General features: G+C 45.7%; 1 protein-coding gene across 2 annotated transcripts in view; it reads right to left on the bottom strand.

The window, feature by feature from the left end:
• Positions 1–3,615: 3,615 nt before the first annotated feature.
• mcur1 (mitochondrial calcium uniporter regulator 1) overlaps positions 3,616–24,862 on the bottom strand; it is a 31,149-nt gene continuing 9,902 nt past the window's right edge. For both annotated transcript variants that reach the window (XM_033014386.1, XM_033014395.1), the window contains 7 exons: positions 19,430–19,533; positions 16,340–16,441; positions 14,066–14,107; positions 9,608–9,679; positions 7,065–7,118; positions 5,756–5,870; positions 3,616–4,030 (listed from right to left, as the gene is read on the bottom strand). In XM_033014386.1, the coding sequence (XP_032870277.1) occupies positions 3,975–4,030; positions 5,756–5,870; positions 7,065–7,118; positions 9,608–9,679; positions 14,066–14,107; positions 16,340–16,441; positions 19,430–19,533 (545 nt within the window). In that variant the 3' untranslated portion in view covers positions 3,616–3,974. The remainder of the gene's footprint in view (positions 4,031–5,755; positions 5,871–7,064; positions 7,119–9,607; positions 9,680–14,065; positions 14,108–16,339; positions 16,442–19,429; positions 19,534–24,862) is intronic.

Here is a 24,862-nt window from a genome sequence, read left to right as displayed (position 1 = left end):
ACCCGAATCCATTCCTTCTCTCCAGAGATGCTGCCTGTCCCGCTGAGTTACTCCAGCTTTTTGTGTCTATCTTCAATTAATGGGCACGACCCTTAACAGCATTGATGTACCGAGGGATCTTGGGATCCAAGTAAATATCTCCCTGAAAGTGGCAACTCAAACAGACAGAGTGGTAAATAAGGCATATGCTTGCCTTCATGAATATAAGAATAAAAAAGTCTTGATGTTGCTTTAGAGGACTTTGGTCAGGCCACATTTTTTTGTATTGTGTGCAGTTCTGGTCGCCCCCATTGCATGAAGGATGTGGAGGCTTTGGAGAGGGTGCAGAGGTTTACCAGGATGTTGCCTGGATTAGAGGGTTGTCATGGCTATCCCATGAGGTCGAGGATGATGGTCTACGTTCTGTTGTTTTTATGGACTCTCAGGTGGCTTATGAGTCCAATCCTGGCTTTGAAAGTTCTTCGGCATTCAGGACAGGTATTTCCAGAAGGCAGATCGGGCTTGGGTTGTTGCTGACTCTCTTTCCGTTTTCTTCTCTTTTCTTCTAAGTCTGCGCATCTCTTGGCTTCGAAGGTCGCTGTTCCTTCTTGGATGATGGTTCGCCAGAGTTTCCTGTCCTTGGCATTGGTTTCCTAATTGTCGATGTTGATTTCACATTTCTTCATGCCGGCTGGTATTAGTTACAGTTGGTCATACGTCGATAGGTTGAGGGGAGCTCTGATAGACGTATATTAAGCTAGACTAAGTGGGACCCATTGGGTCCCAGCATCACACTGGAGGGCTGGTCCCTCAACACAATATCCACCTCTCCACCAATTCCAATATTGGTGGCCAGTGGGGGGGGGGGGGGGGGGGGCTTTCTGGAGCGCTAGTATGGGTGTTGTGGGCTGAAAGGACTGGTTTCCACAGGGCTAGTATGGACCTTGTTGGCCAAATGGATTCCTGGTCAGTCACTCAAGCCTGTTGTGCTGGCAGCTCGCTCACTCACTCACGGCTGGTGCGCTGGCAGTTGCCTCACGGCTATTCCTTGAAATTCCATTTCAAGCAGGGTTCAAGGCCACCAAATTCAAGTGCAGTTTCTTACCACTTCAAGCAGGTTGCAAAGCCACCAAATTCAAGAGCAGCTTCATACCTTTCCCTCCTCCAACCTGCAGAGATTGAGCCACGCCCACACTTCTGGGTTTTATTGTCCCTCCCCCCTCCCACCAGAAGGGGCATGGCCTTCATGGCGTGATTGACAAGAGGAGATTATCAACATTTTTAAAACACTAATAAATCTTTTATTTTTCATCGATGGGAAAATCCTTGGCACCTGATGAGTGGAGGGGGACTCCGAGTAAGATGGCCAAAAATCACAGCCGTACGTGGTAGCGTTTTTTCTAAAATCAATATAAAGCGCAAACAGGAAGTGGCCAAGATTAGACTTTTAATTGTATAGAAGGCAAGGCAACTTTAATTAGGCAAGGCAACTTTAATTAAGCAAGGCAACTTTAATTAGGCAACACAGCTTTAGCATTTCCAAACCAAAGGCAACACAGCTTTAGCATTTCCAAACTATATTTTCAAACCACATTAAGGGCACTGACAGTTCAGTTTAGTAGACAAGTGCTCAGTGTTATTCACAGCTCAGACTGAGAGACATGACCCTCGCTCCCCCATCTTGCAGAGACTGACTGAGGCACTCAACACTTCCGGGTTTTATAGTCCCTCCGGAAGGGGCGTGGCCTTCAGGAGAGAGAATCTCAACATTTTTTGAACACTAATAACTCTTTTATTGTTCATCGATGGGAAAAATCACAGCCGTAAGTGGCAGCGTTTTTTCTAAAATCAATATACAGAACAACAGGAAGTGGTCAAGATCAGACTTTTAGTAGTAAACGATTATGAGAGGCATAAATAGGATGGACAGAACCAGGGAGGAAATGTCAAATACTGAAGGTCATCCTATTTAAGGTGAGAGGGACTAAATTTAAAGGAGATATGTGGGGCAAGATTTTTACACAGGTGGTGGTGGGTGCCTGGAACACATTGCCAGGGGTAGCGGTGGAAGCAAGAGTCAAGAGTGTTTTATTGTCATATGTCACGGATGGGACAATGAAATTCTTACTTGCTGCAGCACAACAGAATGTGTGAATATTGTATTGTATTCAAATTTATTGTCATTGTCTCAATTAGAGACAACAAAATGAATTTCCCTTTACAGTCAGTATCATAAAAATAAATAAATAATAAATAATAAAACATTGACGCGACTCGAATAATAGTCGCGTCCTCTCCAGGAAGCGACCGAAGGACGGTATCCCCCCTTACCGTACCCTCGTCCCCCACATTAAAACATTAAAAAAAACATAAAAAACACACTTCAACAAAACAAAAAAACCGAAAAAACAAAAAGATACCGGGCTGAAGGTGGAGGCAGCTACAAATATAGTGCAATAATAATATAGTCTTTTGCAGTACAGAGCTCAGAGCTTATTCATTGTGCTTAATAGCCCGATGGCTGTGGGGAAGAAGCTGTTCCTGAACCTGGACGTTACAGTTTTCAGGCTCCTGTACCTCCTTCCTGATGGCAATGGTGAAATGAGTGTGTGACCAGGATGGTGTGGGTCTTTGATGATAGCAGGTGTTTGAAACAGGTGTGATATTGGCGTTTAAAGGGCCGGTCCCACGAGGAAGCGACCTGCATGCGGCAAGCGCGACCAAACCGGAAGCGGGGGCCGCGCGGAGGTCGAGTGAGTGACGTGAAGTTCAAGCGAAGTCCACGGGAAGTTCGCGGGTGACGTACGGCGTTAACACGCTGTGTACGGCGTCGAGCCGCTGCGCATGCCCGTCGAGGCAGTGCATACGGTGTCGAGGCGGCTGCGGGCCGGCAGGCCATTGCCGCGCGGAATTTTTGAACACGGTCAGTGTTCCGGAGCCCCGCGCGATGTTGGGACCAGCTCCGCACAACTCCATACGGCTACGGTGATCGAAGTTGGACCGGCCCCGCGAGGCCGTACGGCTCAAGCGACCACTTTAGGTCGCGCTTGCCGCATGCAGTTGCATGCTCGTGGGACATTATATAGAACAGTAGCTATTAATTGGAGAATAAAATGCTTGTTCTGGCTTCATTTGTGCGAGGTGCAGCAGACCACGTGTGTTGAAGAGGTTCGACTTGCTTGAACCCTGTGTATCTCTGTAGTCCCAAACCTACATATAATGAGCTCTTGACGGCACTAGGCCAGTGTTCGCTGGAGTTTTGAAGGATGGGACACACACACACATCATTGGTGACTTACCGAATTGTGAAAGGTCTGGAGAGAGTGGGTGTGGAGAGGATGTTTCCACTAGTCGGAGAGTCTAGGACCAGAGGACACAACCTCCGAATAAAAGGACATTCATTTAGAAAGGAGATGGAGCAATTTCTTTAGTCAGAGTGATTTGACAGATTCTTGTTCAAGAAAGAACTGCACTCTGAAAAGTGCAGAGATTTTGTCCAGGTTAAAGGGCTCAGACCCCCAGCTGCTGGAAAATCAGTGGCATACCTGCAACATGCAGAAACAAAGAACTGCAGATGCTGACTAATACAGGCACTGCACAATAGGAACACTAGTAGCATGACAGCAGGCACCACTTTTGAAAATATGAATACCTTTTTAATTTCATCTGTCATTGATCAGTGGAACTGGACAACATTTTAAATTAACATGCATTTGTGGTTTAAATCAAGCAAATCCATTTTAAATGAACACACCATTTTCAGGCACAATCCTCGGTTTACATTACAGTAGTCAAATGTCTTGTGCAAAGTAAGCTTGAAATATTCTTTTAAAAAAATGGATTCACAATTTAAAAAAATTAAATCAACAGGTTAATTTCTTGGTTCCTTGCAGCATGTAAAACACGTCAAAAAAAATCGTTCCTCCTGCTCACAAAAATCAGAAGGATGTTCCTGCTGATCCTTATAGAGTGAAGATCTAACGTGGAATTAAATTTCATGCCCAGAGGCGATAAAATCCAAGCACGATGGTGAGGCAGGTGAAAACCGAACCTGCAGGGAAACAGCCATTGAAATAAAGACCAATGTTACATGCAAAACTATGTCACTTTTTAATAGCTATCTAAAAAATTGTTTTCTCGCGCTGCACTTAATTCTAATCGATCACTAGGGAAGCAATGTCGGTCGGACACTTTACACTGCAAAAATCACTCTTCATTTAGGGTGGGGCGGTGGTGCAGCTGTTTCAGGCAACTGAACCATCCTACCACAAGCAGAGGGCAGTCCTGAACTACTATCCACCTCATTGGTGACCCTCGGACCACCCTTGATTGGACTTTGCTGGCTTTACCTTGCACTACATGTTATTCCCTTATCATGTATCTGTACACTGCAAATGGCTCGATTGTAATCATATATTGTCTTTCCGCTGACTGGATAGCACGCAACAAAAAGCTTTTCACTGGCCCTCGGTACATGGGACAATAGACTAAACTAACTGTAACTGGTAGAGCTGCTGCCTCAGCTGGAGACCCAGGTTTGACCCTGACCACGGGAGCTGCCTGTGTAAGTTTGTAGGTTCTCCCTGCGACCACGTGGGTTTCCTCCGGGGGCTCCGGTTTTCCTTCCACACTCCAAGGACGTACAGGTTTGGAGGTTAATTGGCTTCGATCCTGACTACGGGAGTTTCCTCCGGGTGCCCAATTTCCTCCCATATCCCAAGGACATACAGGTCTAAGTTAATTGGCCGTCTTTAAATTGCCCCCCCCGTCTTTTTAATTCCGAGACTATGACCTCTGGCCCTAGACTCTCCCACTCCACATCCAACATCCTCTCCACATGCACTCTCTCTAGGCACTTTCACTATTCTGTTTGTTTTGAATGAGGTCACCCCTCATCCTTCTAAACTCCAGCGAGTGCAGGCCCAGTGCCGTCAAACGCTCATCATATGTTAACCCACTCATTCATGGGATCAATTCTCGTAAACCTCCTCTGGAGCCCTAGTGAGACCACACGTGGAGTATTGTGTGCAGTTTTGGTCCCCTAATTTGAAGAAGAACATTCTTGCTATTGAGGGAGTGCAGCGTAGGTTTACAAGGTTAATTCCCGGGATGGCGGGACTGTCATATGTTGAGAGAATGGAGCAGCTGGGCTTATACACTCTGGAGTTTAAAAGGATGAGAGGGTATCTCATTGAAACATATGATTGTTAAGGGCTTGGACACGCTAGAGGCAGGAAACATGTTCCCGATGTTGGGGGAGTCCAGAACCAGGGGCCACAGTTTAAGAATAAGGAGTAAGCCATTTAGAACGGTGACGAGGAAACACTTTTTCTCACAGAGAGTAGTGAGTCTGTAGAATTCTCTGCCTCAGAGGGCGGTGGAGGCAGGTTCTCTGGATGCTTTCAAGAGAGAGCTAGATAGGGCTCTTAAAAATAGCGGAGTCAGGGGATATGGGGAGAAGGCAGGAACGGGGTACTGATTGGGAATGATCAGCCATGATCACATTGAATGGCTCGAAGGGCCGAGTGGCCTACTCCTGCACCTATAGTCTATTGACCCTCTCCAGAGCCAGCACGCCCTTCCTCAGATATGGGGCGCAAAATTGCTCACAATATTCCAAACGTGGCCTGACCAGCGCCTTATAGAGCCTCAGCATTACATCGCTGCAAGGTTACAGAAGGAAGAGGTATCATCATTGCCAGTACACTGGATATCAGTGACGCTGATGACGAGTGTCACTCCGGTGCAGTGGCTGGTCTGAAAACCTGATCCGTACCTGCTAAATATTTAATGGTGTCGAGTTTGTGCGATTCCAACAGAGTTTTGAGCCCGGCGACTTCGGTGTCGATCTTTTGGTTTGCCTGCGTGACAGCCCGCCCTTGTAGCGAATTCTGCAAATTGAACGAGCCCACACATCAAAGCTCCCGACGGCGACATCAAACGGTTTATAAATGATCAAAAGCTCGCACCAAATAAGTCTAGCGATCCTCGAGGGATTTGGACAGATTGGGAGAGTGGGCAGCGCGGTAGCATTGCAATGGGCAGCAAGGTGGCGCTGAGGTAGAGTCGCTGCCTCACAGCGCCACAGACCCGGGTTCAATGCTGACTACAGGTGCTTGTCTGTACGGAGTTTGTACCTTCTCCCCCGTGACACGCGTGGGTTTTCTCAGTTCTTCCGCTTTCCTCCCACACTTCAAAGACGTGCAGGTTTGTCGGTTAATTGGCTTGGTAAATGTACAAATTGTCCCTAGTAGGTGTAGGATAGTGTTAACATCAAAAATCTGCTTACCCACCATACCACCTCCAGGCCCCTCAGATCGGCCGACTTGGGGTTACTGACCATCCCGCGGTCTAGACATAAGCTCAGGGGCGACCGCGCTTTTGCGGTTGCAGCTCTTAGACTGTGGAACAGCATCCCCCTTCCCATCAGAACTGCCCCCTCCATCAACTCTTTTAAGACTAGAAACTTATTTCTACTCTCAAACCTTTTATTGACGCTGTATGTATGTATTTATGTATGTATTATTGATCTATGTACCACTGTTTGTAGCATGTTAGTACCTGCACCAATGTAAAGCACTTTGGTCAACGAGAGTTGTTTTTAATTGTACTATTGAAATAAAATTGACTTGACTTGACTTAATGTGCTGGGATCGCTGGTCGGCGCGGACCCGTTGGGACGAAGGGCCTGTTTCCGCGCTGTATCTCTAAACCTGTGTGGGTTTTCTCTGAGATCTTCGGTTTCCTCCCACGTCTACCAAAGACGTACAGGTTTGTAGGTTCACTGGCTTGGTAAAATTGTCCCCAGTGTGTGTGTGTGTGTGTGTGTGTGTGTGTGTGTGTGTGTGTGTGTGTGTAGGGTAGTGTTAATGTGCGGTGATGACTGGTTAGCATGGACTCGGTGGGCCAAAGGGTCTGTTTCCACGGTGCATCTCTAAACTAAACTAACAGAAAACTAAACTGATAGGTGGATACAGGTGTGAGGGAGGGATGGTGGGGGGGGGGGGTGATTGGGAGATGGTTGGGCAATATCTAGACATTTAAATTTGTGAAGAGTAACGCAAGTTTCAAAGCAATATTCTCACCAATTCCACAATGTCCGATCTGGTTTCCAACACTCTCTTTTCATGCTCGTTTAACTGTAGAGGCAGACAAAAGCGTTACAAGTGATACTAAAAATAACACAAGTTGCATATAAGGTTATATTGGAGCACTGCTTAAGATCAGAAGTAATGTTCTGTTGCATTAATCCAAATGCTGCACTAAATACACATTAATACATTAAAGGAAAATGCTATAAAATGTTCTTACGGGACGCAAATGCTTTTCCACCAAGTGAGGGGACATGACGTTTAGATAATCTAGGGTTGAAATTATTTTGTGGTACTTGATTTTGGAAAGATATTAAACATTTCACAGCCTTATACTTAATATTCACAGCTACAATTGCACTGTAGTGTTGCTTCAGATACTACTTTCAATCAAAACCAGAGACTGTCACAGAGACCATAGTCATAGAGTCATCCAGCACGAAACAGGCCCTTCAGCCCAACTTGCCCACACCGACCAACATGTCCCAGCTACACTAGTCCCACCTGCCTGCGTTTGGCCCATATCCCTCTTATCCTGTCCTATCCATGTACCTGTCTAAATGTTTCTCAAACTTTGCGATAGTCCCAGCCTCAACTACCTCTTCTGGCAGCTCGTTCCATACACCCACCAGCCTTTGCCTGAAAAGGTTATCCCTCAGGTTCCTATTAAATCTCCCCCCTCACCTTAAACCCATGTCCTCTGGTTCTCGATTCCCCTACTATGGGCAAAAAACTCTCATGCCTATTTCTCTCATGATTTTGTAAACTTCTGTAGGATATAAAGATATATCTGCTCAAGAAATCCTGGTGAAAAATCATCTTACTTAGAAAATGTAGAATTATTACCTGTAGTGAAGAGTAGATCGGGTTGTAAAACAAGACATGGTAGTTAAAATGTTAAAAATGTTAAAAAACCCTAAGTCACGGTGGTGCAGCGGTAGAGTTGCTGCCTTACAGCAAGTGCAGCGCCCGAGACTTGAGTTCAATCCCGACTACGGGTGCTGTCTATACGGAGTTTGTACGTTCTCCCCGTGACCTGCGTGGGTTTTCTCAGAGATCTTTGGTTTCCTCCCACCCCAAAGACGTGCAGGTTTGTAGGTTAATTGGCTTGGTGTAAATGTAAACAATTGTCCCTAGTGTGTGTAGGATAGCGTTAATGTGGGAGATCGCTGGTCGGCACGGACTCGGTGGGCCAAAGGGGCCTGTTTCCGCACTGTATCTCTAAACTAAACTAAACTTGGGGGGATGGGGTCAGCCAGCATCTCTGGAGGACCTGTATAGGGGATGTTTCCGGTTGTTACCCTTCTTCAGACATGGGTTTTTGTGCTGGAGTTATGATAATGCTGAAACTTGCATACAGAAGTCTTTAGATTTTACTTTAGAACTAGACCCTTAAGCCCACCGAGTGGGCGCCAACCAGCGATCCCCATACACTAACACTCCTACACACACTAGGGACAATCTACAATTTTTACCGGAGCCAATTAACCTATATGTCCTTGGAGTGTGGGAGGAAACCGAGCACATGGTCACGGGGAGAGCGTACAAACTCCGTACGGTCAACATCCATGGTCAGGATCGAACCTGGGTCTCTGGCGCTATAAGGAAGCAACCCGAGCGTTGCGCCGTACCAATAGTGTTGGGAATTCCTCTTGGAAATTTGATGGTATTTTCCAGCATAAGTTCTGGCCTATTTTGTATTTCAATTGTGTTCGCAGAATCAGGTGCATTCCCAGTAGCCCTGCCCCCTCACGGTCAGACATTACTTGTAAACGGCTCCCACTCTGCACTGAATTACTCAGGAGGAACTCCAGGACCACATTCATAGCTTGCACATCTCCATCAGATACTCCTAGCTGGAAAGGGCGTCAAGAAGATTCACAAGGACGTTGCCAGGACTCGAGGGCCTGAGCTATAGGGAGAGGTTGAGCAGGCTGGGGGGTAGGAGATTGCAACCTTCACGTGGTCCGCCCTGTTTCGACAAATGCAATCAACCCGGCGTGCACAATCAAATAAGATCAAATAGAACAAGTTGACCTACAACTTTAGGCTGTGCACGCCATACGCAAGAAGAAGAAGAAGCAGGCCGGAACTTTATTCGTTGGAGCGCAGTTGGATGAGGTGTACAAAATCATGAGGGGAATGGATCAGGTAGAGTCTCTTGCCCAGAGTAGGGGAATCGAGAACCAGTGGGCATAGGCTTAAGGTGAGGGGGGGGGGGGGGGAAAGATTTAATAGGAACATTAGGAGTAACTTTTTTTTAAACCACACAAAGAAAGGGTGGCGGGTGTATGAAACGAGCTACCAGAGGAGGTAGTTGAGGCTGGGACTATTGCAACATTTAAGAAACATTTAGACAAGTACATGGATAGGACAGGTTTAGATGGATACGGGCCTAACGCAGGCAGGTGTAGATAGATGGGACATGTTGGTCAGTATGGGGAAGTTGGGCTGAAGGGCCTGTTCCCACACTGTATGACTCAATTTCACATTAATTAAGCAACAAAAAGGTGCCTGTAACTATGAAGATGTCTCACCATTTCTTGGACTCTACCTTTTTGCATATTCAGGTCCAGTTTGTTGTTCGATGAAACTTTGACAACTTCATCCTAAAAAGAAGCATTTTGAAACATTAATCTAAATATGGAAGCTTGCTGCTTGAAATTGTTGAAGTTCAAGGGACAATAAGTATTTTGCATGGTATTCCTGGTATTTGTCAATCATTCATTACATTAACAAAACACCCTTTAAGGTTATGTTAAAAATTCCTCTACAGTACATTTGGAGAAGTTAGTGGATTTGTCACATGCAGTGGGTGGCGCAGCAGTAGAGTTGCTGCCTTATGGCTCCAGATACCCGGGTTCGATGCCGACTACGGGTGCTGTCTATACGAAGTTTATACGGTCTCCCCGTGACCTGCGTGGGTTTTCTCTGAGATCTTCGGTTTCCTTCCACACTCTAAATACATACAGGTTTGTAGGTTAATTAGCTTGGTATAAATGTAAATTGTCCCTAGTGTGCATAGGAGAGTGTCAGTGTGCTGGGATCGTTGGTTGCTGCGGACCCAGTAGGCTGAAGGGCCTGTTTCCGCGCTGTTCTCTAAACTAAACTAAATACTTACATAGAATCCTAAACGCAACATTCAAAATGGAACCTAGATTGACAGATGGACTTAGGTCACAATCTGACTAAATAGTAGAGACAAATTCAGGGGATTGAATGTCCAATTCCTGTTCCTATGCGCTGTTAGAGTACGCTATCAGAAATAAGCAAAATTTAACAATTTATTTTAAAAATCTGTTTTTTTGTGACCTTTGATAAAGCCTTAATATGTTCATGTCATGTCATAAGGAGCGGAATTGGGCCATTCGGCCCATCGAGTCTACTCTGACATTCAATCAGGGCTGATCTTTCTCTCCCTCTCAACCCCATTCTCCTGCCTTCTCCCCATATGCCCTGGCACTCGTACTATTCAAGAAACTGTCAATTTCTGCCTTAAAAATACCCAATAACCTGGCCTCTGCAGCCGGCTGTGGTGATCAATTTCAGATTCACCACCTTTTTAATGGCACGTCCTTTTACTTTTCGCTGTACTTCAGTACGCATGACAATAAACTAAACTTTTATTTGGAGGCTGTGCCCTCTGGCCTTAGACTCTCCCACAAGTGGAAACATCCTCATCGCTTCCACGCTATACAGGCCTTTCACTATTCGGTATGTTTCAATGAGGTGCCCCCTCATCCCTCTAAACTCCAGCGAATACAGGCCCAGTGTCGTCAAACGCTCATCATATGTTAACCCAATCATTCCTGGGATCATTCTCGTAAACCTTCTCTGGCCCATCTCCAATATGCTGTGGAACAGCACTTAAATGTCACCTTTACAGGTAAAGATCCTAGAAATTTGATGGGTATATGGGGACCGTGCTAAGCATAAATGTGCTAATGACAATCCATTATGTCTTCACTATTCCATCGGTTTCACAGTGCCTTGTACACACTAGATTCAACAACGACTAATTAGATTATACTAATGAGCTTAAACTGTTCAAATTATTTAATCGAAAAAGACAAGGTTAAGGATAAAGATTAAGAAAGTATCAGGAGCTTTTCCGTGGATTGTCACCTTGTCGTGGTGGATTAGCTTGTGAATTCCTGAGAGCGATGCCGCCTGGAGCTGTGCTCCTGGTAGGGCCACCCATGGCGGTAAGATCGAGAGGGAGGTCTCATACAAAGAGCAATCCAACCAAGACCTCAACGGTGGAACAGGCAGAGGACGATGGCTGGCTTTCACAACAGCTGGGAAGGCGGATGGAGGCTGCAGCAGAAAAGGGTCTCCGGTCGTCTTGGACTCCATGCCACAGGATCCTGATCCAGATCTGTCAAGGACCATGTGGTGGCTGTCTGTGCACCAGTCTCCCCACGTTAAACAAAGTCACGCACAGGCGTCCTCCATGAGAGGACAGTTATACTCATTTCGAGTGACCGCCGATGATGATGATGATGAGTACCAGGAGTACACTTACATTTATTTACTTTAGAGATTTTTAGTTCAGAGATACAATGCGGTAACAGGCACTTTTGGCCCACCGAGTCCTTGCCGTCAACCCATCCCTGTACTTTACCACTATCCTACACACTAGGGATAACTTAACAAAGTCAATTTACCTACAAACCTGTACGTCTTTGAAATGACCTGTACGTCTTTTGAATGCGGGAGGAAACCAGAGCACCCGGGGAAAACCCACACGCTCACGAGGAGAACGTACAAACTCCGTACCCTTTTGATGGATTAAAAGATACAGCATGGAAAAACGCCCTTCGGCAGAAAGGGCCTTCGGGACGAAACCAGAGCACTCGGATGAAACCCACTCAGTCACAGGGAGAACGTGCAGACTCCACACCGACAGAACCCGTAGTCAGGATCGAACCAAGGCTTCTGGCGCTGTAAGGCAGCAACTCTACACTGCACCACTGTGGTGCGCCAACATGCAACCCACTGATTTTTACAAGGTTGTCTTCTATACTAGCACTTCTTCAAACAGTAGCTTGCAATTGTGATGCAGAGACTTAAAAGAATGCACCATTTTAATCGGAGTAAACAAAACCTCAAATTGCTTAACCAATGCAAACCTTCCAAATGCTGCACAATTCAGCTTTTGTTTTTTGTTGGTTCCTGAGCAACATGCCATTGATGTCACATTTGAAAATGTTAGTCTTGTGGAAACTTGCAGGGCTTTGGAATTCAGAGACAATCAAGCAGGTAACAAGTAACTGCAAATACGTGTTAGCAGGTAACACTGCTGGTGGAGTTGCTGCCTCACAGCGCCAGAGATCTGGGTTCAATCCTGACTGCGGGTGCAGCCGGTGCGGAGTTTGCACGTTCTCCCTGTGACCAAGCGGGTTTCCTCCGTGTGCTTCGGTTTCCTCCCACATTCCCAGGGCATGTGGGTTTGCGGGTTCATTGGCTGTTCTACATTGCCCCTGGTGTGTGATGAGAAAGTGGGATAACGGGAGTGTGTAAGGGTGATCGATGGTCAGCATGGACTCGTTGTGCCGAAGGCCCTATTTCCACACTGTATCTTTCCATCCATCAAAAGTGGTTTCAGTCAGGACTGCTGAACTTGCTCCACATTAATAGATTGACCATTCGTATACTTTGCTATACAACAGGAAAGGTTTCCCTGATATCAAAATAAGTCTAAGTCAGACAGCGTCGAAAAATGCCCTTCGGCCCAACTTGCCCACACCGACCAACATGTCCCATCTACACTAGTCCCACCTGCCTGCGTTTGGCCCATATCCCTCTTAACCTGTCCTATACATATACCCGTCTAAATGTTTCTTAAACGTATTACCTGCCTCAACTACCTCCAGCAGTTCGTTTCATACACCCACCACTTTGTGTAAAAAGGTTACCCCCAGGTTCCTATTAAATCTCTCCCCTTGACCTTAAACCTATGTCCTCTGGTTCTCGATTCCCCTACTCTGGGCAAGACTCTTCTGCTTCTACCCGATCTATTCCTCTCATGACATTGTACACCTCTAAAGGTCACCCCTTATTCTCCTGCGCTCCAAGGAATAGAGTCCTATGGTAATTTAAAATTCTCATACCAAGAAGTGTTTGCCAAATTCAATAACCTATTGATCTGCACAATTTTCTTATGATTTGTGAGTATGATTCTGCAGTATATACTGTACAATAAAAACAAAAAAGATTGAATGTGATGCAGTTGAATTTTAGTAACTGCATCACATTATCACAGTTTTAGTTTGAGATACAGAGTGGAAACAGGCCCTTTGGTCCGCTATCCTTATCCTACACACTGGGGACACTAGCCTTATCCTACACACTGGGGACAATTTACACCAAGCCAATTAATCTACAAACCCACACATCTGTGGAGTGTGGGAGGAAACCGGAGAAAGCCCACGTGGTCATGGGGAGAACGTACAAACTCCGTGCAGACAGCACCCACAGTCAGGATCGAACCCAGGTCTCTGGTGCTACGAGGCAGCAACTCTACCGTTGCTGCCTCACAGTTGTTGCTGGTCTGAAGAAGGGTCTTGACCTGAAACTTTGCCAATTCCTTCTCTCCATGAATGCTGCCTCACCCGCTGAGTTACTCCAGCATTTTTTGTCTACCTTCAATTTTACCAGCACCTGCGGTTCTTTCTTACACAAACTCTATCGTTGCGCCACCTATGTAAAATATGAATGTGAGATGTGAAATAAAGACTCTGACGGAGGCTGTTACCAAACTCACTCAGATGTAGAGTGTGGGATCAAGTGGAGAGAGGAACACAGAGAAGATGCATTTGCTAAGTTCTCTAATCATCTTCCTTCAGAAATATTTAACGTACTGGTTTCCTCTACAATGACTGAAATATAGAAATACATTTAAAGCCCATTACTCTTTAAAAAACTGCAGTTAGCATATAAAAGTTTCAGTCTCAGTGATCAGTATCTTTGCAATGCACTCAAAAAGGACTTACGGTTAACTGTTTCTTTAATTGTATCAATTCAATCTTCAATTTCTGAAAAAGAAGTCAGATTTTTTTTAATGTAGTGAAATCCAGTCACAGCCCTGATTTTACAGTTCCCAAAACGTTATCATTCAGCTACCCAAGTTTTGACTTGACTGTACTAATGTATGACTGTACTTATTATGTATATATTGAAACATATAAGATTAAGGGCTTGGACACACTAGAGGCAGGAAACATGTGAATAAGGATTAAGCCATTTAGAACAGTGACGAGGAAACACTTTTTCTCAGAGAGTGGTGAGTCTGTGGAATTCTCTGCCTCAGAGGGCGGTGGAGGCAGGTTATCTGGATGCTTTCAAGAGAGAGCTCTTAAAAATAGCAGTCAGGGGATATGGGGAGAAGGCAGGAACGGGGTACTGATTGGGGATGATCAGCCATGATCACATTGAATGGCGGTGCTGGCTCAAAGGGCCGAATGGCCTACTCCTGCACCTATTGTCTATTGTATGTATGACGCCGACTGCGGAGGTTCGATTGCTCCGACCGCGGGGGAAAAGGAGGAAAGAAGATACAAGTTACATTGCCTTCCATCACAGCGGGGAATGCGAGGTCTCCAGAAAACCCCGGGGATTCCCACGTCGTTGTGGTGGCTGTTTAAGTTTATGTTAATTTTTATGTATGTATCTCGTTGCTTTTTTTTGTAAGACTGTTGGCAAGTCAAATTCTTGTATGTTTACATACTTGGCTAATAAAATTAATTACAATTAAAAATTACAATTACAACGTCAGATTTGTTTGGATAGCATGCAACACAAAGTTTTTCATTGTATCTCAGTACACCGTGGCAATAATAACCTAAACCATAGATCTTTGGCTTTAAATTAAAAAAACCTCCACCAACTTTCAGTCTACACAAAAAGACTTTTTTCATTCTTAACCTGGTTAAATCATCTTTTGGGTGTCACGTTGGTGCAGCGGCAGAGTTGCAGTCTTACAGCGCCAGAGACCCGGGTTTGATCCTGACCTCAGCTGTTGTCTACACGGACTTTGTACGTTCTCCCTGTGACCGTGTGGGTTAAGCTTTGTTTATTTATGAACATTTGATTTTTAGACATTAAGAGGTTGATCGCTGGTTGGTGCGGACTAGGAGAGATGGGCCTGTCTCCTCCCTGTATCTCTAAAGTCTAAAGAAAAAATCTAATTTTCATGAAGAAACAAACTGCATCGATTTGAGACAAATAGATTAAGGGGAGATTTGATAGAAGTATATACAATTATTAGATAAGGTGGAGGATCAGAATCGTTCTCATGGGGGGGAAATGCCCAACACTAGAGGGCGTAACTCTGTGCAGACAGCACTCCTAGTCAGGAGTAAATCTGGGTCTCTGGCACTGTAAGGCAACAACTCTACCGCTGCACCACTGTGCCACACTGTGATAATAGACAATGGGTGCAAGAGTAGGCCATTGGCCCTTCGAGCCAGCACCGCCATTCACTGTGATCATGGCTGATCATCCACAATCAGTACCCCATTCCTGCTTTCTCCCCATATCCCCTGACTCCGCTATCTTTAAGAGCTATATCTAAATCTCTCTTGAAAGCATCCAGAGAACTGGCCTCCACTGCCTTCTGAGGCAGTGAATTCCACAGATTCACAACACTCTGGGTGAAAATGTTTTTCCTCATCTCCGTTCTAAATGGCCCACCCCTTATTCTTAAACTGTGGCCCTTGGTTCTGAACTCCCCCAACATTGGGAACATGTTTCCTGCCCATAGTGTGTCCAATCCCTTAATAACCTTGTTTTAATAACACCCCCCTCTCATCCTTCTAAATTCCAGTGTATACAAGCCCAGTCGCTCCATTCTATCAACACTTGACAGTCCCACCATCCTGGGAATTAACCTCGTGAACCTACGTTGCACTCCCTCAATAGCAAGAATGTCCTTCCTCAAATTTGGAGACCTAAACTGCACACAATACTCCAGGTGTGGTCTCACTAGCGCCCTGTACAACTGCAGAAGGACCTCTTTGCTCATGTACTCAACTCCTCTTGTTATGAAGGCCAACATGCCATTAGCTTTCTTCACTGCCTGCTGTACCTGCATGCTTACTTTCAATGACTGATGAAGAAGGACCCCCAGATCTTGTTGTACTTCCCCTTTACCCAACTTGCCACCATTCAGATAATATCCACAATGGTGGTTATTTTCCATTGCTGAGATCCCAGTGTCCTGGACTTTACTGATATGGGAATTCAGTTTCAAACGGACACACGCTCACCTCATTTGCTGCTCGTAATGCTGAAAACTCACTCTTTTCTAATATAATCATGTCTTTCTTCACAGCTGCTATGTGTGACATAATATGTTGAAGCATCATCTCCTGAAATTAAAATCACAACAGAAATATTTAATGCACGACATACCATAATTTCAATGCAAATAGATTCATAGTGTGGAAACAGGCCCATCGGCCCAACTTGCCAACACCGACCAACATGCCCCATCTGCACTAGTCCCACCTGCCTGCATTTGGCCCATATCCCTCTAAACCTGTCCCATCCATATACCTCTCTATCTGTTTCTTAAACGTTGCGATTGTCCCTGCTTCAACTACCTCCTCTGGCAGCTCGTTCCCTACACCCACCACCCTATGACTGGAATACAGGTGGTTCATTTAAACTGATTAACCATAAAGCAAAGCAAAAAGCTGGAGTAACTCAGTGAGTCAGACAGCATCTATGCAGAAAAGGAATAGGTGATGTTTCAGGTTGAGACCCTTCTTCAGACTGTAGTCATGGGAGAGGGAAACAAGAGACATAGATGGTAATATAGAGAGATACAGAACAAATGAATGAAAGAAAGAAATGCAAAAAATGTAACAGTGATAAAAGAAACAGGCAACTGTTCGCTGTGCGCTAGATGAAACCAAGTTACAGACAATGAGACTCACCAAGACAATAGTGAAACTAGTACAAGGACTAGGGTGGGGGAGAGACAGAGAGAGAGGGGGATGCCGTGGTTACTTGGAGTTAGAGAGATCAAAATTCATACCACTGGGTTGTAAGCTGCCCAAGCGAAATACGAGGTGCTGTTGTCCCAATTTACATTTTGGCTTCAATCTGACAATGGAGGAGGCCCAGGACAGAAAGGTAAGTGTGGGAATGGGAGGGGGAGTTAAAGTGTTTGGCAACTGGGAGATCATGTAGGCCCACGCGGACTGAGCAAAGGTGTTCAACGAAACGATCGCCCAGTCTACATTTGGTCTCGCCGATGTACAAGTGTCCAAACCTGGAACAACGGAAACAGTAGATGAGGTTGGAGGAGGAGCAAGTGAACTTCTGCCTAACCTGAAAGGACTGTCAGGGTCCCTGGACAGAGTCGAGGGAGGAGGTATGGGGACGGGTGTTGCATCTCCTGTGGTTGCATGGGAAGATACCTGGGGAGGGGGTGGTTTGAATGAAAAGGCACGACTTGACCAGGGAGTTGCGGAGGGAACGGCCTCTGCGGAAGGCAGCAAGGGATGGAGATGGGAAGATGGGATGTGAGTGAGGGCCTCATCAATAATAAAAGAGAGGAATCCCCGTTCCCTAAAGAATGAGGATATCGCGGATGTCCTGGTATGGAACGCTACAATAAACATCGAGGAATAATCCTTCAAATAGCATTGAGAGATGCTGAACTTGCATTGTACTGTTTTAGAAAATTAAACAGTCAATATGGAATGTTTATTAAGTTGAAATGTGTCTGTGCAGAAATATGGGATGACATAGTGGCGTAGCTGATAGAACTGCTACCTCACAGCACCAGATACACCCAGATTTGATAGCGATCTCAGGTGCTGTCTCCGTGGAGTTTGCACGTTCTCCCTGTGACTGCGTCGGTTTCAACTGGGTGCTCTTGTTTCCTCCTGCCTCCCAAAGATGTGCAGGTTTGTTGGTGAACTGGCTTCTGTGAATTGTCCCGAGTGTGTAGTAAGTTGATGTAAAAGTGGGATAACGTAGAACTAGTCTGGTCCGCATGGCATCGGTGGGCTGAAGGGCCTGCTTTCCACCCACAGTAACTGCATGTGCAGTTTATTTAAACTGCTCAGTTCACAAAGATTAAAAAAAAAAAAAAATCAAAGCCTCATGAAACTAACGGTGATTATTTTTTAAAAGGTAGAGTGGCCAGAGCTAATATACAGATGTCAGTTTAAAGCAATTCAAAGATGCCGGTAACCTGCATATGATCATCAGTACTAGTTAAGTTTAGAGATACAGCACAGAAACAGGGTCACTGCGTCAGCACTGACCAGCAATCGCAATAGTCCCTGCCTCAACTACCTCCGCCGGCAGCTTGTTCCATACACCCACCACCTTTTGACATAAATACAAGTGGACACAAAATGCTGGACAGGCAGCATCTCTGGAGAGGAGGAATGGGCGACGTTTCGGGTCGAGACCCTTCTTCAGACTGATGTCAAGGCAGTAGGCGGGACAGAGATAGAATGTAGTCGGAGACAGTAAGACTGATGGGAGAACTGGGAGGGTGAGGGGATGGAGAGAGAGGGAAAGCAAGGGCTATTTGAAGTTAGAGAAGTCAATGTTCATACCGCTGGGTTGTAAGCTGCTCAAGTGAAATATGAGGTGCTGCTCCTCCAATGTGTGCTGGGCCTCACTCTGACAATGGAGGAGGCCCAGGACAGAATAGTCAGGTTGGGAATGGGACAGAAGACTGGAGAATCTGTGGAATTCATTGCCACAGAAGGCTGTGGAGGCCATCAATGGATATTCTTAAGGCGGAGATTGATTGATTCTTGATTAGTACAAGTGTCAAGGCGTATGGGGAGAAAGCAGGAGGATGCAGTTGAATGGGAGAAATAGATCAGCAATGATTAAATGGCGGAGTAGACTTGACGGGCACAATGGCCGAATTCTGCTCCTATAATTTATGAACTTATGAACAATTCTCAACTAACCATATCACTGGGTCAAGCACAAAATGGAAAATACCACAGATGCTCAGCTGACAAGTCAGCATCCAACGGAAAAACAAGGCAGTTAACTTGATATGCATTTTTTAAACTATTGTTCACTGACCCAGTGTTTTCTGTTTTTGTACAATTTCCAATAGCTGTGGTAAATGTGTAGGCAGGAACTGCAGATAGACACAAAATGTTGGCGTAACTCAGCAGGACAGACAGCATCTCTGGCGAAAATGAATAGCTGACGTTTCGGGTCGAGACCCTTCTTCAGTCTGAAGAAAGGTCACGACCGGAAATGTCACCTATCCCTTTTCTCCAGAGATGCTGTCTGACCCGTTGAGTTACTCCAACGTTTCGTACCCAGCTGTGGTAAATGTGATGGTTTAACTTTAGCTGCTGGCTTACTTGTTGAATTTTGGTGGCCATGTCTTTGTGTGTGATTTCCATATTGGAATTCATGATTCTCAGCAGTGTGGCTACCACAACCTCCGATTGACTAGTGCTGAAACCTGAAAGAAAAACAACAGCAACAGCTAAGAGGAAAGTTGGCTGGAGAAAAAGTAATTGGGTAAAATTTAAGGGAACTTTACCGGGAGGGGATAACATAGCTGTATCGATTTTGATAAATGGTATTCCAAATTATTGATGAATATTGTTAACGAGTACTCTGGTTTGCTTCTTGTTTTGAACTTATGCTTCAAGACCATAAGTGTGTAGGAAGGAACTGCAGATGCTAAGGCAGAGATAGATAGATTCTTGATTAGTACGGGTGTCAGTGATTATGGGGAGTAGGCAGGAGAATGGGGTTCGGAGGGAGAGATAGCCATGTTTAAGAAAGAACTGCAGATGCTGGTAAATCGAAGGGAGACACAAAATGCTGGAGTAACTCAACGGGTGAGGCAGCATCTATGGAGAGAGGGCAGTGGAGGCCAAGTCACTGGATGGATTTAAGAGAGAGTTAGATTGAGCTCTAGGGGCTAGTGGAGTCAAGGGATATGGGGAGAAGGCAGGCACGGGTTATTGATAGGGCACGATCAGCCTTCGATCATCGAAGGGCCGAATAGCCTCCTCCTGCACCTATTTTCTATGTTTCCATGTTTCTATGAGAGGGAATTAGCGATGTTTCAGGTCGGGACCCTGAAGAAAGGTCTCGACCTGAAACGTCGCCAATTCCTTCTCTCTGTAGATGCTGCCTCACCCGCTGAGTTACTCCAGCATTTTGTGTCTACGATAGATCAACCATGATTGAATGGCGGAGTAGAATTGATGGGCTGAATGGCCTAATTCTACTCCTATCACATGACCTTATGCTGGTTGACACCGATCGCGTCACCCAGGTCACCACGCCTCTCCATATAACTCAAGCCCTCAAGTTCTCGTAACATCCTACAGTGCTCCAAATGTAGTCTTGTGTAGTCGTAACAGGGGTAATAGGATAATCATGAGGGTAGGATGTGAGAGGTACTAATCCACTTCTTGAGTTTTGAGTTCAGTTTATTGACACTTGTACAGAGGTACAGTGAAAAGTTGTTTTTGTTGTGTGCTAACCAGTTAGCGGAAAGACAACATATGATTACAATCAAGCCACCCACAGTGTACGATTACACGATAAAGGGAATATCATGAATAACATTGAGTGCAAGATAAATTCCAGTAAAGTCCGAGGGTCTCCAAGTGAGGTCGATAGTAGTTCAGGACCGCTCTCTAGTTGTTGGTAGGATGGTTCAATTGCCCAATAACAGCTGGGAAGAAACTGGCCCTGAATCATTTTGAAACCAAATTAGCACCGATTGAGTGAATGACAAATGAATAGTGTATATTCATTTAATTTCATATTAATAGGAACCAGAGAGGTAACTTTTTTTTTACATAAAGGATGGTGGGCACATGTAACGAGCTGTCAGAGGAAGTAGTTGAGGTAGGTACTATCGCAAAGTTTAAGTGCAATTAGAAAGGCATGGATACCAAAGATCATATAGCGGAGCAAGATAGACCACTCCTGCTAAATGCAACGACATGTAGTACGCAATGGAACGTGGGCCTTTTTTTCATCCATTTCCGTAACCGGACCCGACCCGACTCGCAGTGTAATCAACGTTGCGGGGGAACATTTTGTGTTAATAAATTAAAATTCTGAAAATGAGAAGATTTTTACCAAATAACTTTTATTTTTACGAGGATGTTTCCGTAACCGGCTTCCGTCTCCGCACTATTATCCTATGGTGCGGAGATGGAAGCCGGTTACGGAAATGGGGCTTAAAATTACCCATGAATCTGCCCATGACCGTACTACGTCTTTTTCGTCGAGTGGACCATCTTGCTCCTCTCTAGGATCTTTGATGGATACGACAGATTTAGAGAGATATGGGCCAAACACAGGCAGGTTGGACCAGCGTAGATAGAAAACATAGAAAATAGATGCAGGAGGAGGCCATTTGGCCCTTTGAGCCAGCACCGCCATTCATTGTGATCATGGTTGATCATCCACAATCAGTAACCCGTGCCCGCCTTCTCCCCATACCCCTAGCCCCTAGAGCTCCATCATGTTGGTCGGTGTGGGCAAGTTGGGCCTGTTTCCACGCTGTATGACTCTATTCAAGATAGATTTCTAGGCCACTATGCAGGAGCAACAACCAGGGAACATGCAATTTCTGATTTAGTACAGTCCAATGTCAAAATGTTAATTAATAATCTTGTGCTGATGGGGCCTTTAGGGAAGAATGACAGAGTAACCCAGTGATAGAGCACGGAGACGAGTTCTTCAGCTCTACTCATCCATGCCGACAAATGCTTTACTGAGCTGGTTAAGCATTTAACCAGCTCAGTTAAGCAGTTAACTGGGCTGGTCCCATGTCCCTCCAAACCTTTTGTATCTCTGTACCTGTCTCAGTGTCTATTAAATGCTGTAATTGTGCCCGCCTCTACTTCCTTAGAAGGGTCAAGAAGTTCGGCATGTCCCCGACAACTCTCACCAACTTCTACAGATGCGCCGTAGAAAACATTTTATCGGGATGCTTCGCAGCTTTGGTTTGGGAACAGCTCCATCCAAGACCGCAAGAAATTGCAGAGAATTGTGGACGCAGCACAGACCGCCACACAAACCAACCTCCCTTCCATTGACTCCATTTATACCTTACGCTGCCTCAGCAAGGCCAGCAGCATAATCAAGGACCAGTCGCACTCTGGCCACTCCCTCTTCTCCCCTTTCCGATCGGGCAAGAGGTACAGAAGTATGAAAATGCACACCTCCAGATTCAGGGACAGTTTCTTCCCAGCTGTTATCAGGCAACTGAATCATCCTACCACAACCAGAGAGCAGTATTGAACTACTATATAATTCATTGGAGACCCTCGGACTATCTTAAATCGTACTTTACTGGCTTTCTCTTACACAAAATGTTATTCACGTTATTCCCTTTTGTTCTGTATCTGTACACTCTGGTTGGCTCGAATGCAATCATGCAGTCTTTCCGCTGACTGGTTAGCATGCAACAAAAGCCTGTGACATGGTCCCACACAAGAGATTAGTGTGCAAAATTAGAGCACATGGTATTGGGGGTAGGGTATTGACATGGATAGAGAACTGGTTGGCAGACATGAAACAAAGAGTAGGAATTAACGGGTCTCGTTTCAGAATGGCAGGCAGTGACGAGTGGGGTGCCGCAAGGCTCGGTGCTGGGATCCCAGCTATTTGCAATATATATATATTAACAATTTAGACAAGGGAATTAAATGTAACATCTTTACGTTTGCGGATGACACAAAGCTGGGTGGCAGTATGAGCTGCGAGGAGGATGTTATGAAGCTGCAGGGTGACTTGGATAGGTTGGGTGAGTTGGCAGATGCAGTATCATATGGATAAATGTCAGCTTATCCACTATGGTGGCCAGAACAGGAAGGCAGATTATTATCTGAATGGTAGACACAAAAAGCTGGAATAACTCAGTGGGACTGGCAGCATTTCTGGAGAGAACGAATGGGTGACGTTTTGGGCAGAGAATCAAGGGATAAGGAGTTGGTATAAAGGTCAAAGATTAGCATTGATCTTGTTAAATGCAGAGCAGACACGGGACACCAAATGATCCACTTATTTTTGAAAGGAAACGGGCCGAAGACAGATTGTTTTTCCGTGAAGATAGGAGAGAAGCAGCAACCAGAGAAACACTTTTTCTCACAGAGAGTTGTGAGTCTGTGGAATTCTCTGCCTCAGAGGGCAGTGGAGGCTGGTTCTCTGGATGCTTTCAAGAAAGAGCTAGATAGGGCTCTTAAAGATAGCGGAGTCAGGGGATATGGGGAGAAGGCAGGAACGGGGTACTGATTGTGGATGATCAGCCATGATCACATTGAATGGCGATGCTGGCTCGAAGGACCGAATGGCCTACTCCTGCACCTATTGTCTATCTGGATAGTTTGGACTCATCGCTCAAAATGATAGGAAATTACAGAACTAATGTATAAATTGTTTAAATCGTAGAACAGAAAGCTACAGCACAGGAACAGGCTGTCCTGTATATGATGCCCAAGATAGGCCTCTAACAACAACACCTCCCCCTCCCCTTTCTCCCTCCGCCCCCCATCTTTTGTGACCCACCTAGACGTACCCATTTTGCCTGCCACCTACATTCCTTCCCCTGGCTTCACAATCCACTCGTGTTCAATCCGTTTGTCTCACACCTCCTCCCCCTCCCCCTCAAATCTGGCCTTTGTTGAATCATTAAAAAACCTGGCCTGTGTTGACTTATTACCCGTCACACTTTGCCCTGCCCCTTCTCTCTTTGACCTTTCTTCCCCTCCCCTGCCTACAATCAGCCTGAGAAAGGGTCCCGATCAGAAACATCACACATCCATGGTCTCCAGAGGCGCTGCCAGACTCGCCGAGTGAGTCCAGCGCTTTGTGACATTTTAAAACACGAATCTCATGAGCCTGCATATGACCCGATTCATGAGTAGAATTCACTAGTACATGGTCGGTTGAGTTTGACAAACAGAAATTGCAGTCTGAATCAATAATAAATTGCCTTTAAAGACAAGCTTCAGAAGTACAGTAAACCCTCACTATAACAGATCTCTTCGTAACGTATTTCACTTATAGCAGACCGAATCTATTGCAGACCCAGTGTGTTGTTTCACAGAATGACCAGATGGTAGACAAAAGTGCTGGAGAAACTCAGCGGGTGAGGCAGCATCTATGGAGCGAAGGAAATAGGCAACGTTTTGGGTCGAGACCCCTGCTTCGAAGACTGATGTGAGGGTGGGGGGGGGGGCGGGAAGATGAAAGGAAGAGGTGGAGACAGTGGGCTGAGGGAGAGCTGAGAAGGGGAGGAGAAAGCAGGGACTACCTGAAATTAGAGAAGTGAATGTTCATAGCGCTGGGGTGCAAACTGCCCAAGCGAAATATGAGGTGCTGCTCCTCCAATTTACGGTGGTCCTCGCTCTGGTCATGGAGGAGGCCCAGGACCGAAAGGTTTTATTCGGAATGGGAGGGGGAGTTGAAGTGCTGAGCCACCAGGAGATCAGGCTGGTAATTGCGAACCGAGCGGAGGTGTTGGGCGAAGCGATCGTCAATCCTACGCTTGGTCTCACCGATGTAGAGCAGCTGACATCTAGAGCAGGAGGGGATGCAATAGATGAGGTTGGAGGAGATGCAGGTGAACCTCTGCTGCACCTGGAAATATTGCTTGGATCCTTGAATGGAGTCCAGGGGGGGGGGGGGGGCAAAGCGACAAGTGTAGCATTTCCTGCGGTTGCAACGGAAAGTGCCAGGAGAAGGGGTGGTTTGGGTGGGAAGGGACGAATTGACCAGGGAGTTACGGAGGGAGCGATCTCTGCGGAAAGCAG

Source organism: Amblyraja radiata, chromosome 2, assembly GCF_010909765.2.
Source record: "Amblyraja radiata isolate CabotCenter1 chromosome 2, sAmbRad1.1.pri, whole genome shotgun sequence".
Taxonomy (NCBI): Eukaryota; Metazoa; Chordata; class Chondrichthyes; order Rajiformes; family Rajidae; genus Amblyraja; species Amblyraja radiata.
This window is presented reverse-complemented; position numbering and strand designations above follow the sequence as displayed.